This window comes from Sinohyriopsis cumingii, chromosome 5, assembly GCF_028554795.1.
Source record: "Sinohyriopsis cumingii isolate HCF-2022 chromosome 5, ASM2855479v2, whole genome shotgun sequence".
Classification (NCBI taxonomy): domain Eukaryota; kingdom Metazoa; phylum Mollusca; class Bivalvia; order Unionida; family Unionidae; genus Sinohyriopsis; species Sinohyriopsis cumingii.
This window is the reverse complement of record NC_142965.1, coordinates 29,389,607-29,407,744: the sequence shown is the minus strand read 5'-3', so window position 1 is coordinate 29,407,744 and position 18,138 is coordinate 29,389,607. Positions and strand designations below refer to the sequence as shown.

General features: G+C 34.3%; 1 protein-coding gene across 1 annotated transcript in view; it reads right to left on the bottom strand.

Moving 5' to 3' along the window:
- Positions 1 to 18,138, bottom strand: part of LOC149798862 (uncharacterized) — a 274,739-nt gene that overhangs the window by 93,666 nt on the left and 162,935 nt on the right. The window contains exons 5-6 of the mRNA XM_089957774.1: positions 14,160 to 14,715; positions 6,474 to 6,569 (exon numbers count right to left, since the gene is read on the bottom strand). Of these exons, the coding sequence (XP_089813900.1) occupies positions 6,474 to 6,569; positions 14,160 to 14,715 (652 nt within the window). The remainder of the gene's footprint in view (positions 1 to 6,473; positions 6,570 to 14,159; positions 14,716 to 18,138) is intronic.

Sequence of the window (18,138 nt, the reverse complement as noted above, 5' to 3'; positions counted from 1 at the left end):
CACCCCATTTTATTATTATACAAAATTATTTGTTATCTACTGCTACTACACCCGATTTTATTATCACACAAAATTATTTGTTATCTACTGCTACTACACCCGATTTTATTATCACACAAAATTATTTGTTATCTACTGCTACTACACCCGATTTTATTATCACACAAAATTATTTGTTATCTACTGCTACTACACCCCCCTTTTATTATTGCACAAAAGGCCTTGTTATCTACTGCTGATACACCCATTTTTTGTTACACAAAATCACTTGTTATCTACTGCTACTACACCCCATTTTATTATCACACAAAATTAATTGCTATCTACTGCTACTACACGCCATTTTATTATTATACAAAATCATTTGTTATCTACTGCTGCTTTGTAACACCCCATTTCATTATTACACAAAAGGACTTCCTGCTATACCCCATTTCATTATTACACAAAAGGACTTGCTGCTATATCCCATTTCATCAATATAAAAAGGACTCGTTATTTACTGTTGCTATACCCCATTTCAATATTACAAAAAAATGACTTGTTATCTACTGATGCTACATCTCATATTATCAATAACTATTAATTATTATTAATAAATAAATTTATTATTATTAATGAACCTGTATATTATTTTACTAAACAATATATTAAACCATAATATCAACCATTGTGGACTTGGGGATATAGAATAGGCCTGTTGCACTCTCTTACGTGATGCAAGTCAATTAATGGAATGTGTAAGCTATGGTAGCTCAGTCATTAGATGCTGGACTCATAACCCAGAGTGTACGAGTTCATGCTTATCATTATTATCATCTTTGGTCAGTTAATGTGTTGTGTCCTTGAGCACTTTGCTCCAATTGCCTAAGCACTAAATTGTGACCAGTGACACAGATGCTGGCAACTGTCACTTGACATAATACCTGGTGCCTGATACATGGTAACTGTCACTTGACAAGCTACCTGGTGCTTGATACATGTTAAATGTCACATGTCATAATACCCAGTGAGTGCCTGATATATGCTAACTGTCACTTGACACACTACCTGGTGCCTGATACATGGTAATTTTCACTTGACACACTACCAGTTGCCTGATACATGGTGATGGTCACTTGACACACAAGCCAGTGCCTGATACACAGTAACTGTCACATGACACACTACTTAATGCCTGATACATAGTAACTGTCACTTGACACACTATGTGGTAAATGTCACATGACACACTACTCAGTGCCTGATATATAACATGACATACTACTTAGGTGGCGCTATACAGTTTCGCATTTTGCATAGGGTTAGGATTTTAAAGAGAAAGAATGTCCCCGGCTTTCCTCACTGGTTATACTGGCTATTTAAAAAAGACCTTGTATATCTTAGGTATAATGCAAAGAACCTTTAATTCCCTTTATTTTGGTGTATGATTGATGGGTGTACTATGGGTTATAGAGTATACAGCTTGGCCTTACTTCAAATGTGCACCTTTCAAAAAAGTGCTAGCTCTACTTGGTCATTTTCACTTCCTGAACTTCAGAGGTAAATTGTATAAAAAAGAGCCGATAACTTTTTTTTTACATTTTATATATTTGGTAATTCATTCATTGCACTTTCAGAAGCTGGTACTGTCTAGTCTGGCAAAATTCATTTTCCCTATTTTAATAGCTGCTTTGTATAGTGTACTTTAGACTAATTCAGACTGATTTTTTAACACAAAGGAGCAGTCATTTTAGTTAGCAGTGTGCTTAAATCATGTAAAATTTCCAAAAGTACAACATCCAAAAGAAATATCATCCACATTAAATTAATGTAGCATAGAGGTATGCAAACATTCTCTCCACTGTGCATGTTTTAAATGCGAACTACTTCACCTTACATACGTCAGTCTCTCAAAAGTACATATTATCTGGTGAGCACCACCTTAGTGTCTGATACTTTGTAAGTGTCACATGACACACTACTCAGTGCCTGATACATGGTAACTGTCACATGGCATACTACTTAGTTGCCAATACTTTGTAACTGTCACTTGGCACACTGCTCAGTGCCTGATACATAATAACTCTCATATGACACACTACTTTGTGCCTGATACATGGTAACTGTCACATGACACACTACCCAGTGCCTGATATTTAGTAACTGTCGCTTGACACACCACCCATTGCCTGATATATGGTAACTTTCACTTGACACACTACTCAGTGCCTGATACATGGTAACTGTCACTTGACACACTACTAAGTACCTGATACATGGTAACTGGTTAGCAGGCAATGACCAGTCAGACAATATACACCTTATTTGTGAGTCTGTTATCAGAACTCAACTGTCAAATGAGATAAACTCAATTTAGCAACATAAATACTTGAACAAGAAGACCACAGGACTTGCTATTAAGATCTAGCAATTATCCTCCATGGGAATTTGTCATAGTAAATGACAACTTCCTTTCATATATCAGTGATCCCACCTATGCAGTGGCAGGCAATTTCTGTACTCTGAAATGAGCTGCAGATTCTTCCTGTATAGGAGCTGGCAACTTTCCATGTTCAGGCAGTGCCATAAACCCTGCCTGGGATGGAAAGGGTCTTCCAGTGATGAAGAGGAAGAGGCAGATCCCTACTCCCTGGTCCTATAGGCATGGTGAATGTCCCTTCCTTAAGTTCCATAACTCATTAGGCCAAATGCAACAAACAGGACAGCCATCCATACATACACATGCAGTACATGCTAAACCAGCCATCCATACATACACATGCAGTACATGCTAAACCAGCCATCCATACATACACATGCAGTACATGCTAAACCAGCCATCCATACATACACATGCAGTACATGCTAAACCAGCCATCCATACATACACATGCAGTTCATGCTAAACCAGCCATCCATACATACACATGCAGTTCATGCTAAACCAGCCATCCATACATACACATGCAGTACATGCTAAACCAGCCATCCATACATACACATGCAGTACATGCTAAACCAGCCATCCATACATACACATGCAGTTCATGCTAAACCAGCCATCCATACATACACATGCAGTTCATGCTAAACCAGCCATCCATACATACACATGCAGTACATGCTAAACCAGCCATCCATACATACACATGCAGTTCATGCTAAACACGCAAGCCTTGTGACTACATTTTAACCACACCCTGCATCACACTGAATGGTGAATGGAAATACCAAAAACAATAAACAATGAACTAGATAGAATGAGAACTGGGTGGAAAATACTTTAGCATTGCTTAATAGGCAAACTGGCATGCACAAATAGGGATGAAAAAAAAGCTTTACTTCCATAGTGAGGTACTAAAAACCCTCAAATTCAATCAAAAAGGACACAGCTACACACAAGTTATGCAAGGATTGGAGAGAAAATTATAAATACAACACAGAAATGGTAGAAATGCAAAAAGACAAATGAAGAAATTGATCCAAATTGCATTAATTCAGTATTTTCTGAACTGTGAAGTAATTCTGCAAATTACATTAATTCAGTATTCTATGAAATGTGGAATAGTTCTCCATACAGCATTAGTTCAATATTGTATGATTCTCCAAAAAGCATTAAATGTCTGAACTTTATAGCATTTATCGTATTGTATGAATTCAATAATGTCTGAACTACAGTGATGGGTATTGGTCAGAATTTCATAATTGAAAATTCTTTCCACTTAACAATTGATAACTGATTATACTTGGTTACTCAGAGCAAATTTTAATTTTTGTTTGTTATACAGTTATATATTTGTTCAAGACTTCAAAATGTTAATAACTGTACAGGAGTAAACTCTTGTAATGACATGTATACTTCAACATGATAAAAATATTACATTTATTCTATTGTGTTGTTTTTGTTCTACAACTATGTTAAATGAAAGTAACTTTTTATTGCTTATCAGTCTTATGTAACTGAAAAACTGTTACAATCCCCCAATACCCTTTCATTCCTATGAAAGCTTGAACCTCTGAGTATGGTATGGTTTTCTATTTGTAAGTTATAAAGGGAATAAATAATTCAGACTGACTGTAGTGGATTGGAATTCCTATATAGCTTACCATTTACAAAGGAGTATTACTAAATTCTGTCTTTTGCATGCAACTAAAAAGAAGTAGTCTCCCTTTCCACACAATTGATTATGGAGCTTGAAAATCGATTAACTTATTGGTTCACCCAACCAACCAATGATTGATTATAATCGATAATTGGAACACTACTGAACTGTGTAGTAATTCTCCATACAGCATTAATTCAGTATTGTCTTATTCTCCAAACTGCATTAAATCAATATTGTCTTAACTACAGTGTAGCATTTATCCATAATCCTTAGTTCAATGTTGTCTAAACTTTATGGTATTTCTCCACATTGCATTAATTCCGTATTGTGCAGTATTTCCCAACCCAACCCATTCAAGAGGAATGTGCTACGCTGTCAGAATACCCACTTTGGATGAGGCTCACCCTTCAGGAGTTATGCGTGAGTAGGGATGTGTGCCTGATATGCAAATACAAACAATACCACCTCTGTTCTCTGATTTGTTCTATACAACGGATCCCACTCCCCAATATTCACTTGGTGTTCTGGATGGCCAAAGGTTCAAGGCATTCCCCCCTTCAGATCACTCAAAAATCTCACCTTGACCTCATATGTGAGAAAGCTTGCCAGTAGCTTCCGATGGGTTGGTGGTACTTCCCCAAACAAATACAATAACTGCCATGTATATCCCAAAATGTGCCGAAAAAATGCCATTAAACCCCATAAAACTAAACCAAACTTCTCCAATAGTGGGTTTGATGTATTTAAGTTTGTAAAGTTTCCATTCTAGCTAATTTGTCAAGTACAAAGAACATAGCAATTTATACACTATTTGATGTCTGATATATGGAATTTTACATTATACTTTTGATGTCAATATATGGAATTTTACATTATACTTTTGATGTCAATATATGGAATTTTACATAATACTTTTGATGTCAATATATGGAATTTTACATTATACTTTTGATGTTTGATATATGGAATTTTACATTATACTTTTTTCAATATATGGAATTTTACAGTATACTTTTGATGTCAATATATGGAATTTTACATAATACTTTTTATGTCAATATATGGAATTTTACATTATACTTTTGATGTCAATATGCGGCATTTTACATTATGCTTTTGATGTCAATATGCAGAATTTTACATTATACTTTTGATGTCAATATATGGAATTTTACATTATACTTTTGATGTCAATATATGGAATTTTACATTATACTTTTATGGCTAGGTTGCCAACAGTGCAAAATAGTATTCCCAGATTCTTGGAGATCATCATGTTTCTGCAAGATCTGGGATATTAACAGATTGTCAGATTTCAGATTCTGCAAGGCTTTAAAGATGGAAAGAGAGTCAAAGTAATTTGTTCTTTTTAGAAGTTTTAATGTAGTTTAAAGCTTTGAATATGGCTGTAAATTTCTGCAGTACAAAATACTGAGGCTTTATCTAGTAACATGCTCATGATGATGCCATTGGGTGTTGCAATCATGCTACTCCAACTCCATTTTTTTGAACCATCTCTGTGTAGGAACACATGGGTAAGATAGGTGGCTGTGACTTCAATGAATTTACTCAGAGAGGATTTGTGGTGCACTTTTTCAGATTTGCAAAGGTCAAATATGATTTTGTAAGGTTAAGATAACTATGGTGGTGATCTGAGAACACAGATTTTTGTAATATTTCCAAAATTGGTTTTGCTGTTTCTAAGTGAGGATAAATTCATATGCCAAATGGTGGGCTGAAATCTGGTTGCGTGCACACAAAGTAATATACATGCATGATGAGCAATTGGAATGGCTGGCTTAGGCTATCTAGTTATGCTGACTTAATTTTGATCTTGAAATGGGTGACTGATAATAGGCTGCCCTGAGGTACACCCCTCTCCTGAGGATAATTTTACATTTACATTTATGACCAACCAGACCTTGTGATAATGGGTCAAGTGTCATGGCAATCCTCTGTGGATATTAGGAGTAGCAATAACAAACTTGTCTTAATTAGCATTAATGGATGGATGGAGATTTGAAGGCAGATGGCTGACAACAGGCCATCCCAATAGCTAACTGGTCTATGACCATTAAGGCTAAACAAGCATATAATGATACTATGTTTGAATAGGAAAATATGAACTTCCTTTGTGTGCAATTATATATTGCTCAAAACAATTTGTTCATATATTCCCATACAAATGTAGTCACCCATAAATACAGATTCCAAAGATATAATCTAATGTACCCAAGATACGGTCATATGTACCACAAATATATATCACTGCCTGGATAAGGTGTTGAACAGAGATAGAAAACGCCTACATGCACAGCACAGAGAGAGAGAGAGAGACAGACAGACAGACAGAGAAAGATATATATATAGAGAGAGAGAGTATACCTAAGTACTGTAAACGGGTGACAAGGGCCAGACTACTGTGGTTGGCAATGCTAATGTCATCTAGGTGGGGTTGGTCTGAGTAGGATCGGATCTTACCTATGAGAGAGAAAACAAAATGTCTTGGTATAAGATAATGTCTAACAAATGTCAATCAAATGACCCTGACATTTGACCTATTACTATGTTTATTTGTAAATTGTATATTGTTTACTGCAAATGTCTAATTAATTTCTAGTGGCAATTAATATGCCCATATAAATGGGAGATTTATACATTTTAAATTATAAACATAACCTTGAAAAAACCAAAATGTCAAGCAAGTGACCTTGACTTTTGACCTATTATTCTGTAATCCCTTGTAAATTGTTTATTTCTCTTGTAAACTTAAATGAATTTCTGGTGTCAATCCATAGATATCAAATTTAGAAAAACTTAATTAATAGTTGATCTCTGAAGGATGATAGGCATGTGCCACTTTGTAATTCTAAATGACATATGGCATAACAAAGATACAAAAAGGTTTCTGCATCAATGACAGAGCTTCCACTGTAAAATTACTAAAAGCTGTCTATCTTCAAAGATTCAACAAACTTCAGCTTGGTTAGTAATTAGGACTGAATACGAAGAGTTAATCTATAAACATGATAAACATGTTTAAATAGAGTTCAAATTACAAAGATGCTAGAATAAAGCATAAAAGATGAAATAAATCTATTTCACTATATACTAAAACCCCTCAAATCACAATGTTCCTGTTATTATGCACTGAGGTGCAACACTGGCAAAAAACTGAAATGCAATGGTTGTTTGTCATTAATTTTACAAACTGTATGCATACATTTTATCCAAAAATCATGGACAACAAAAATTAGAGGAATTGGGAGCTATTTGTTCATGTAAATAGACTTACATCACCTCTCCATCACTCTCATCAGGCTTACATAACTAATATGTTGACCACTGCTCTAAGCAGGCTTACATACCTAACATATTGACCATTGCACTAAGCAGGCTTAATATACATACATGCATGCATGCACGCACGCATGCATGCACGCATGCACGCACGCACGCACACACACACACACACACATATTAAGCCTGCTTAGTGCATATATACACAGCCTAGCGGACTTCACAGGAGACAGCATGAACTCATATTTTTATAACTGGTTTGATTGTTTTTGGTACTACAATCTGTGTTTCCAACATTAAACTAAACATTTGATCTCACTAATGTGTATATAAGATGATTTGAAAACATATAAATGATTATAATATATCTGATCAACTCACACTCACTTTCAACCTCTTCCTCAAAATATAAATGTTAAATAAATGTAGTTTATGTGTAAGGGTTGGCAAAGATTGTCAGAGTTCAAGTATAAAATATCTATTTCTTTAAAATCTATATATAAGATACTCTTGTTAATTAGAGAAACTTAATCTACTATCTTGTCTCTAATATCATCAGCATTTTCAAAATCTAAAACTAATTGTAAGTCCTGTAAATAATCATCTAATTTGCATAAACACAAATACCTGTTGTTCTCACTACAAAGACCATAGAAATAGACCTGTTAAACCAAATGATTAATGTCCATAAGGCATGGGGTGAGTGTGCTGTAAAGATTCTGCTTGTATTATTTTGGACTGCAGAAGCAGAACATTCTTGAAATGTGGACTCTATCCAATATGGCTATGTACAACACTAGAAAATTGGAAAACAGTTAAATCATATCAAAAGTCCCTATTACAGCCATAATGAGGGTTAGTCATTTTCATTAAGGACCAACCAATGACACATAAAACTCTAAGATGAAAACCCCCATTTCAAAATGACTTTCCATTTAAGAGTAGAGAAAGGCCTCATATTGGACACCACATAAGCACCATTTTAATTTACAATAAAACATTATAAGTTTACTGGTGAAAACTCAATGCTGACATCAGTGTTACCTTAAGAGATACAGTGTGAACAACATTTTCAAGATGGACAATGCAGCCGCCACATTAGATAACAGATCAACACAGTTTCATTTAAGATTACCTAGATATCATAAGAAGTCATATGGTGAAAATGCCATGTCAATATGACTTTCTATTCAGGTCAAAGTAGTGGTAACTAGATTTTTAAAATGGCCACTGCAGCAGCCATATTGGACAACACATTGGCACAACTTTGTTTAGGACCAACTAGGCATCATAAGTCTTTTAGTGAAAATATGATCATTGATTCAGATGGAGCAGTGATAATGACTTTTAAGATGGCCAGTGAGTGGTGGCCATATTGGTTGTCAGATCAGCACCATATTCATTTAAAACCAATTGGACACTATAAGAAGTCTTTTGGAAACAACCATGCCGATACAACTTTCTTTTCAGGTTATAATAATAAGATCTTCAAGATGGCTGCCATGGTGGCCATATTATACATCAGATCAGCACCATTTTCATTTAAGAGCAACTAGACATCGTGAGAAGTCAGTTTAGTGAAAACCTTATATCGATACAACCATCCAACCAAGAGAAGTAGCAGTAACAAGATTTTTAAGATGGCCTATGTTGCAGCAATATTGAATGTATGAGCAGACCAATCAGACCATGGGTGTGTCAAGGTTCATGCTAATTCTCCAAGGTGTAGTGATAATAAACTTTTGCTAATGGATGGATTGGCAATGGATGACACATGATGGATAAACAATGGAGCATCTCATCAACTCCTCTTTGCATGAGCAAAGTGATTTGTCAAATGTGTGCATATGCAGGAAATGACCAGTAATATTTGCCATGTTTAATGCCATTACTGTTGTATTAATGAATGCTGGATGGACAGGATGATTACTATATACTGTACCTATCATACACTTGCTTACAACCTCAGACATTTTTTACTGAAAATTTTCATGTAGTGTAGGGGTCATCTTCTAAGAATGACACATTCTGGTATAAATCTAGGGGTAATATTGGAAACTCTAGCTGTTTACAGTGTGTACAAAATATTGTCAATTCAAATATTTCTATATTTTCATGCCACTATCCCCATAAAGAAATGAATATATCTGATATATATTGTGTTTATCTGTTTCATTATGGTCCTCATTACACAATGCTTGTATCTACATTATATTTTAATAATTTGAAAATGTGAATTAAATATTAATCACTTTAAAGTGAAGTGTCCATCAACATCGTTTACCATTGGCCTAAATTGTTTCAATTTTCAAGCAAGTGTGAGCAACATCTATTTGTATTATATTTTGTGTTTGCTGTATAAACACTGTTTTATTCAATAAAAGTTTTGATTTGATTTGTGTTTGCATTTTTTCGTAAGTAAGATCTAATTCACACCTGAAGCTTTCTAATCTACCAGTAGACATGGGTTACTAGGCTCCTTACGCTTGTAACAGCAATACCCACTTTATTTTCTCAGTCAATAACTACTTTGACAGAGCTGTGAAAGGAATACCTGTTCCCTGCCCAAGTCTCATATTCAATTAGGTGTGAGTGCTTAATTTTACTAATGTGATAGGACATATAATACAAATGACACCTGTTCAGCTGCATCCTTTAACAGATTTCACTGACTGCATGAACAAAGTGTTACTTAAATCACCCAAGCTCAGTTTCCACATAAATAATGACCCTAGACTGACATTTACATGATAGTGACATTCATAAAAGTATTTATTTTGTAAGATGCCTTGGAATTATCATGTTACGGGTTGCTAGATTTTAATGAGGATTGTGTGAATCTTTCTGACAGCAATTTTTCTCCTTATTTATAAATGGGTTATAGTAAGATGATGCTATTTATCATTTTTAAATTGGGCGTGGTAGGGTGGGGTGGTAGACTTATCAATGTGGCATAGTCAAATTTTGCTATTTATATTTTTAAAGTGGGGGTTTTGTAGGGTGGTAGTGGTGGTAGAATTACAAGTGTCATACTAAAATGTTGCTATTTAAATTCTTAAAGTCCTTGGTGGGTTGGTTGTCTTATAAATCAGTCATACTAAAATGTTGCTATTTACAGTCTTAAAGTCCTGGGTGGGTTGGTAGTCCTATAAATCAGTCATACTAAAAATGTTTTTTTATATAGTCTTAAAGTCCTGGATGAGTTGGTAGTCTTATAAATCTGTCATACTAAAATGTAAATATCATTAACTTTGTGTAGGTAATTTGTTTATTCCTCAGAACATAATATTCTTTATGATTTTCTTCACGTAACATATTAGATATTGATGCTTTGACTTTTGGCTCTTATCTCTATTAATTAGAAAAACATTTATGCCAATTGATGACAATATAAAAAAGGTATAAATGTTCATTCAGAACTTAAAAAGAATAATTTTCCAGACGTTACATTGCCACCCGACACATGTATATAAACACAAATTAAACATAATGAAAATCTTACTTTATAGCATTTTTATTTATATCTCAGCCCTATTTCACAAGTTACGTTTGTTTAGTTATATAAAAAGGTTCACTGGAAATTTTAGCCCATTTGTGCAAGTTGAACAGATGATATTCCTTGTAATTATTTGCATGCTAAGAAATAACATTGAACATAAATGTAATTTTATAAACAATTAAATTAAAACTTAACTGACAGTGAAAGGTAACAGATGGTATCTAGGATATAATATAACACAACTCATATATGACCGCAGTAAAAGTTGTATCTGAGGCCCATTATCTGTTCATATGCACAACCTGAATTCAGCATGCATTATGATCACTATGTAATTTACTATTTTGTTTCCTCTTTTAAATTATTCATTCAGCATCTTTAATAGAATAAGCTAATTATTTTATGTTGTAATTAACAACTGGACAGAGTTACTCACATCCACAGTTATATTCGGATAGCAGGGTATGACTTAAGTAATAATGACCTAGTGATATTCCCAAAAGAACAAAGAAATATATTTTTATGTCTATCCCACTCCTGAAATAAAATGGAACAAATTAAGGATGCAATTATTTTCATATCTGCAAACATTATATCATATCTGCAGATATGGGTAATATATGCATTTTAGCTATACCCTTCAACAGAGGTGGGTGGGGGTGGTAGACTTGTGAGCAGACCATATTAAAATCTTGCTATTTATAGTTTTAAAGTGGGGTTAGGGTGAAAGACTTACAATAGATCAAGCTCATAAGTAAGCATATATGGTAAAATAGAATATCAATAGATCTTTGTATGTCAAGTAAGTATACATGGTAAAATAGGATATCAATAGATCTTTGTATGTCAAGTAGGTATATATGGTAAAATAGAATATTAATAGATCTTTGTATGTCAAGTATGTATATATGGTAAAATAGAATATTAATAGATCTTTGTATGTCAAGTAGGTATACATGGTAAAATAGGATATCAATAGATCTTTGTATGTCAAGTAGGTATATATGGTAAAACAGAATATTAATAGATCTTTGTATGTCAAGTAGGTATATATGGTAAAATAGAATATTAATAGATCTTTGTATGTCAAGTAGGTATATATGGTAAAATAGAATATTAATAGATCTTTGTATGTCAAGTAGGTATATATGGTAAAATAGAATATTAATAGATCTTTGTATGTCCCCATGGAATAAGAATGCCTTATCAAGTTAATCATGTTAGGTTAAATTATAGTCACACATTTTACTCTGAGCTTCCTCAATGTACAACTTATACTGGCCACTATAGGAAGGACAAATTCAATAAAGATTTATGTGTGTTGAAATCTATCCCTCAATGTACAACTTATACTGGCCACTATAGGAAGGACAAATTCAATAAAGATTTATGTGTGTTGAAATCTATTCAAGGAGCCTTTAAAACAAAAACTGATTTTGATATTGTCTGTTTCTCATCTGTTTGAGATCTGATTAAAAATGGCAATCTAATCTTATGGTCAACAAGTCCCGACTCCAATTATTAAATAGAAATATTTTCAAAATTCTCAGGATTCTTTTTGTGTTTTTTCATTGAATTTTGATGCTCCCTCACATTTATATATTCTTTTTTATAGACGATCTCTCCTACTGCAAAATGTTTAATGCTGTTGTCATTAATGAAAGTTTATTTATCCTTGATAACATGGTACTTATGAAGATGTGTATATTGAGGGATATTTATGAAAATGTGTATCTTGAGGGATACTTATGAAGATGTGTATCTTGAGGGATATTTATGAAGATGTGTATCTTGAGGGATACTTATGAAGATGTGTATCTTGAGAGATACTTATGAAGATGTGTATCTTGAGGGATATTTACGAAGATGTGTATCTTGAGGGATATTTATGAAGATGTTTATCTTGAGGGATAAGTATGAAGATGTGTATCTTGAGGGATATTTATGAAGATGTGTATCTTGAGGGATACTTATGAAGATGTGTATCTTTAAATGGTGAGATACTTATAAAGATGTGTATCTTGAGGGATATTTACGAAGATGTGTATCTTGAGGGATATTTATGAAGATGTTTATCTTGAGGGATATTTATGAAGATGTGTATCTTGAGGGATATTTACGAAGATGTGTATCTTTAAGCAGTGAGATACTTATAAAGATGTGTATCTTGAGGGATATTTATGAAGATGTGTATCTTGAGGGATAAGTATGAAGATGTGTATCTTGAGGGATATTTATGAAGATGTGTATCTTGAGGGATACTTATGAAGATGTGTATCTTTAAACGGTGAGATACTTATAAAGATGTGTATCTTGAGGGATATTTATGAAGATGTTTATCTTGAGGGATATTTATGAAGATGTTTATCTTGAGGGATATTTATGAAGATGTGTATCTTGCGGGATATTTATCAAGATGTATATCTTTAAGCGGTGAGATACTTATAAAGATGTGTATCTTGAGGGATATTTATGAAGATGTGTATCTTGAGGGATATTTATGAAGATGTGAATCTTGAAGGATATTTATAAAGATATTTATCTTTAAGTGGTGAGATACTTATGAAGATGTTTATCTTGAGTGATATTTATGAATATGTGTATCTTTAGGTGAGATACTTATGAAGATGCATATATTGAGGGATACTTATGAAGATGTGTATCTTGAGGGAGGAATATTTATAAAGATGTGTATCTTTAAGCGGTGAGATACTTATGAAGATGTGTATCTTGAGGGATACTTATGAAGATGTGTATCTTGAGGGATACTTATGAAGATGTGTATCTTGAGGGATATTTATGAAGATGTGTATCTTGAGGGATATTTATGAAGATGTGTATCTTGAGGGATACTTATGAAGATGTGTACCTTGAGGGATATTTATGAATATGTGTATCTCTAGGTGAGATACTTATGAAGATGCGTATATTGAGGGATATTTATGAAGATGTGTATCTTGAGGGAGGAATATTTATAAAGATGTGTATCTTTAAGTGGTGAGATACTTATGAAGATGTGCATCTTGAGGGATACTTATGAAGATGTGTATCCTGAGGGATATTTATGAAGATGTGTATCTTGAGAGATACTTATGAAGATGTGTATCTTGAGGGATATTTATGAAGATGTGTATCTTGAGGAATATTTATAAAGATGTGTATCTTGAGGGATATTTATGAAGATGTGTATCTTGAGGGATATTTTTGAAGATGTGTATCTTTAAGCAGTGAGATACTTATGAAGCTATGTATCTTGAAGGAGGGATACTTACGAAGATGTGTATCTTTTGGAAGGGATACTTTTAATATGCTGGGTTGTTTGACTGCAGATCTTCTGTGTGATGCAGTCATTGCAGTGCAAAATAGGAATATTAGTCCAACACAGAAAATAAGCCATGCGATCTGGGTCCAACAAATTCTTTTCCATCTCTCCTCTTTACGCATCCTGTCACATTTCATATTTGTTGCAGTTAAATTTCCATGGAATGATCTGTACATTACATTATGTGTTGAGCAGGGTTTCTGATGATGTTTCTCAGGCAGTGGGAAACTGTGAGAATGTTTTGCAAAACATGCACAATGTGAGGAATGCAAAACACCAGAACCAACACATAACATGTTTGGATTTATAGCAGGACACGTTATAGTATTGTAGCAGCATCTTTGACAGATCTTGCAAATAGATCCAACAACTTGATAGCTGGGATCAGTGGATATGTTTTGAATGGGAAGTTCAGACGACTGTTGTCGGCATGTTAATTCCTGTTGGTTGGTGCAGCTGGAACCTTCAGGGCTACAGCATGGGACTTCAGCTTCTTCCCCAACATTCTGAAATAATAATTACCCAAAGTCACTAAGCTAATTCAAGATATTCCTGGCATTATGTAAATGTTATAATACCACAATGTGTACATAAACACTACTACTCTCAAAGGAAATGGTAGTAATAATACTGGAACACACATTGTGATTGACAGTGAAACTAAATGGAACTTAACGTGATCAAATTTGCCAAACATATATTTAGCAATAATTGACCATTATAGTCTTCGTCTACAGCTGACGTAATGGCTTAAAGACGTAGCACTTTTACTAGTGAATTTTATTTTCCTGGAAATGATTTAAAATAATAGTCAATGGCAACATACAGTATTACTCACATGAATTAACAGTGACTAAATCCACATGCCTGGAGGGGGTGGGGTGGACAGGTCATGGGATTTAGTAACAGGTAACAAGTAAATTTTGGTGTGTGTGTGTGTGTGTGTGTGTGATCAGGATTTTTAACATAGCTGTTAACAATTTTTCAGTCATATTGCATTTACAGTGATGCCCAGCACTGGGGCATCATACCGCAGACATGTAGCATGATGTCCCACCAAGTCACATTATCCTGACACCAGGTCGACCAGTACTAACACTAAACTCTTAACGCTGAGCACCAAGTGAGGTAGCTGTTAGTAGCATTTTTGTAAGTCTTTGGTATGATTCGGCTGGGGTTTGCACCCACGACCTCCCACTTCCGAGGCAGACACTCTAACCACTAGGCCACCGGAGCGGTCGTAAATTTTGGTAGTGCTGCCATGTAATGTCATTGGATTTATTTAACACTATGTAGCATGAATTCAATTTATGTTCATGCTAGTCACATGAAGCAGGCTGTTACCATTGTTTTAAAAAAACTGACATAAAGAATATTTTTTCTTCGAATTTTTTAAATCATCAATTACATTATAATGTGGAATTATATAGAGATGACCTCCCCACCCCCATCAATGGCACTGCTTATATAAAACCAAGGTCTATTCAATGTAACCATCATTCGGTTTTCATCCTACATTCAACTATGTGTTCACTGCAGGGAATAAGAAAACTTAAAATTAACTTGTTATGTAAGGTATCTCAGATACAATTCTTGCACATCAAAGTATGACATTTAAGACTGACTTGAGAGAAGAAAACTCAGCAATACACAAGAGCCAAGTATACTTCTGGTTAGGGTCAATGACAAGGACCACATCTGTAATGGGAGTGCAGGCTTTGCATTGTTCAGGAATATTGTAGGTTGTAGATATGAGCAGATAATAGAAATGATAAAAAATTTACACTTAGATTTATCCTAAAATCACTGTTTACAACACTAACAAGTACTGGAAGCATATCAATGTCATATCGACCTTTGACCTCGGGATGAGGCTACTTCTGTTTAAAAGTTTGAAAATTTTAATCTTTAGCTTATATACTTATGACCAGGAATAAATGTTCAAATGCATTAACATTTTCAATAAAAGTTTTGTTAAGTTTTAACTTTCTGTGCATTTCTTTAAAAGTTTTACCAAACTGGATTTCAGCATTTCAATTCTGAATTATCATGCAACAGTGCAATAATTTTTCAGCAGGAATCCTATCATCCCCTCAAAACCTCTATTTTCTGAACTTTATGCAACATTGAAGTCATAACTGTGCGCGAGCTGTAAGATCTTTGAGCACTTTATAGCAAAGACTAATTTTGTTGTGCCCCTTGATTGACCTTTAAAATGGATTTTGTTGCACATACAATTTGACAACAGAATGAAAATCCTTGAGGTACACCTTTGGTCAAAATCATTACTGTCTCGAATAAGTATAGACTATTCTTACTGTTTTAGGAGTCATGCTGGCTTAGTGGGTAGTGCGTCAGACTTGTAACAAAATGGTGTGGGTTCAAATACTAGCATCAGATATGCACAGGTTGGATCCTGTGGTGTGTCCTTCTATTTCAACTGCCTTTCACTTAAAAAACACCTATTTGTGTTGCTTTATTAGAACACCAAATAAATAAAATCAAAGCCCTGTTAACATTGTGGATTATTACAAATAACATGTTGATTGTAATTACTTTATTTTATATTCAGCGATTTCTCCAGAGATGGGGAATCCCCCTCTGCCATTTTATGCAAGGAGGAATTTTCAATATTTAGGAGATGAGGATTAGGAGAGTCTTTATATTAGAACAGGATCAAAGAATAGAACATTTTATGTTTTACCAATCACTGTGTCTGATAAATAACTTTTAATGAACAAAGATAAAATAACAATTTCCACTATGTCATATATATATGAACTGCATCTACCTGGCAGTAGCAGAGACATTACCACTGAATACTGAAAACTGATTATAAGCCACTGTACAATCTCATCAAGCGACAAGGTTCAACAATTTAAATAAAAAGAAAATAACAAGAAAATTATGAAAGCATCTCAGTGCTCAAAGCAAAACATCACTTAGTAAGTGCCTGATAGTGGCAGTCAATCAGTAAGTAATTCACTGCATTCTGTTGGTCAGTATTGTTTTAATGCCAATTTTCAGCACATGACTGGCTATACATTGGGAGGAATAGATGCTTCCCGATAAGGTCACTAGCAGATGATATTCTGCCCATTTTACCTGGACAATCGGCAACATGGCAGTTTCTCCTATATACAATCACTAAAATTTACTATTTTTAACAAGGCACACTGAAGGAAAGTCAACTTATAAATCACAAATATAGATACTAACAGAAAGCTTGATTTGCGTTTTGTTTATATATACAATTTTCGTTAAGGTCTCTTGAGAATCAATGAATTTATTTCAACTTCCAAACACCATATAAAGACAATGGTAAATCTGCCCGCTGACCTCAAATATGGCTGATGATGATGTCATTTGGGAACTATCTATAATCCAGGAAAAACCCAGAAGAACCACTAACCCACAGGAAGCTAAATTTGGCAAACTTCATCACATGCCCACTTTAGCCAAGCTTGAGACTGAAACCCATGCAGACAGAGGTGAGATATTAGTGACCAATAAAAAGGGTAAGCAACTGAGACCACTCTGACACCATGGGCTCCACATTCTTTTGGATAAAATACAAATTTTTCTATTCATGGCAATATGTCTGTTTAAGGTATAAATAATCTCCAAAAACTTGTCCAAGTTAAAAGCAGAATAGTCTTTCAAAGAAGACCTTTGTAACAAAACTAGATTGTAATTATTTTCAGCTTCTCCAAACTTAGTGGCTACCACGCTGAACTAGTGATCAAAGGGGTACAATTTCAATTTCAACCAATGGACAAGCCCAGGTCCCTAATGCCCAGGTCGGTAACTATGATGTGTTCTTGAGCAAGGCTGTTAACTCCAATAGTCTAAGCACTAAATGACCTAGATGTATTACTCTGCTGTAAAACATCCAACCCACAAATTAATCCTAGATGCAAATGGGGGGG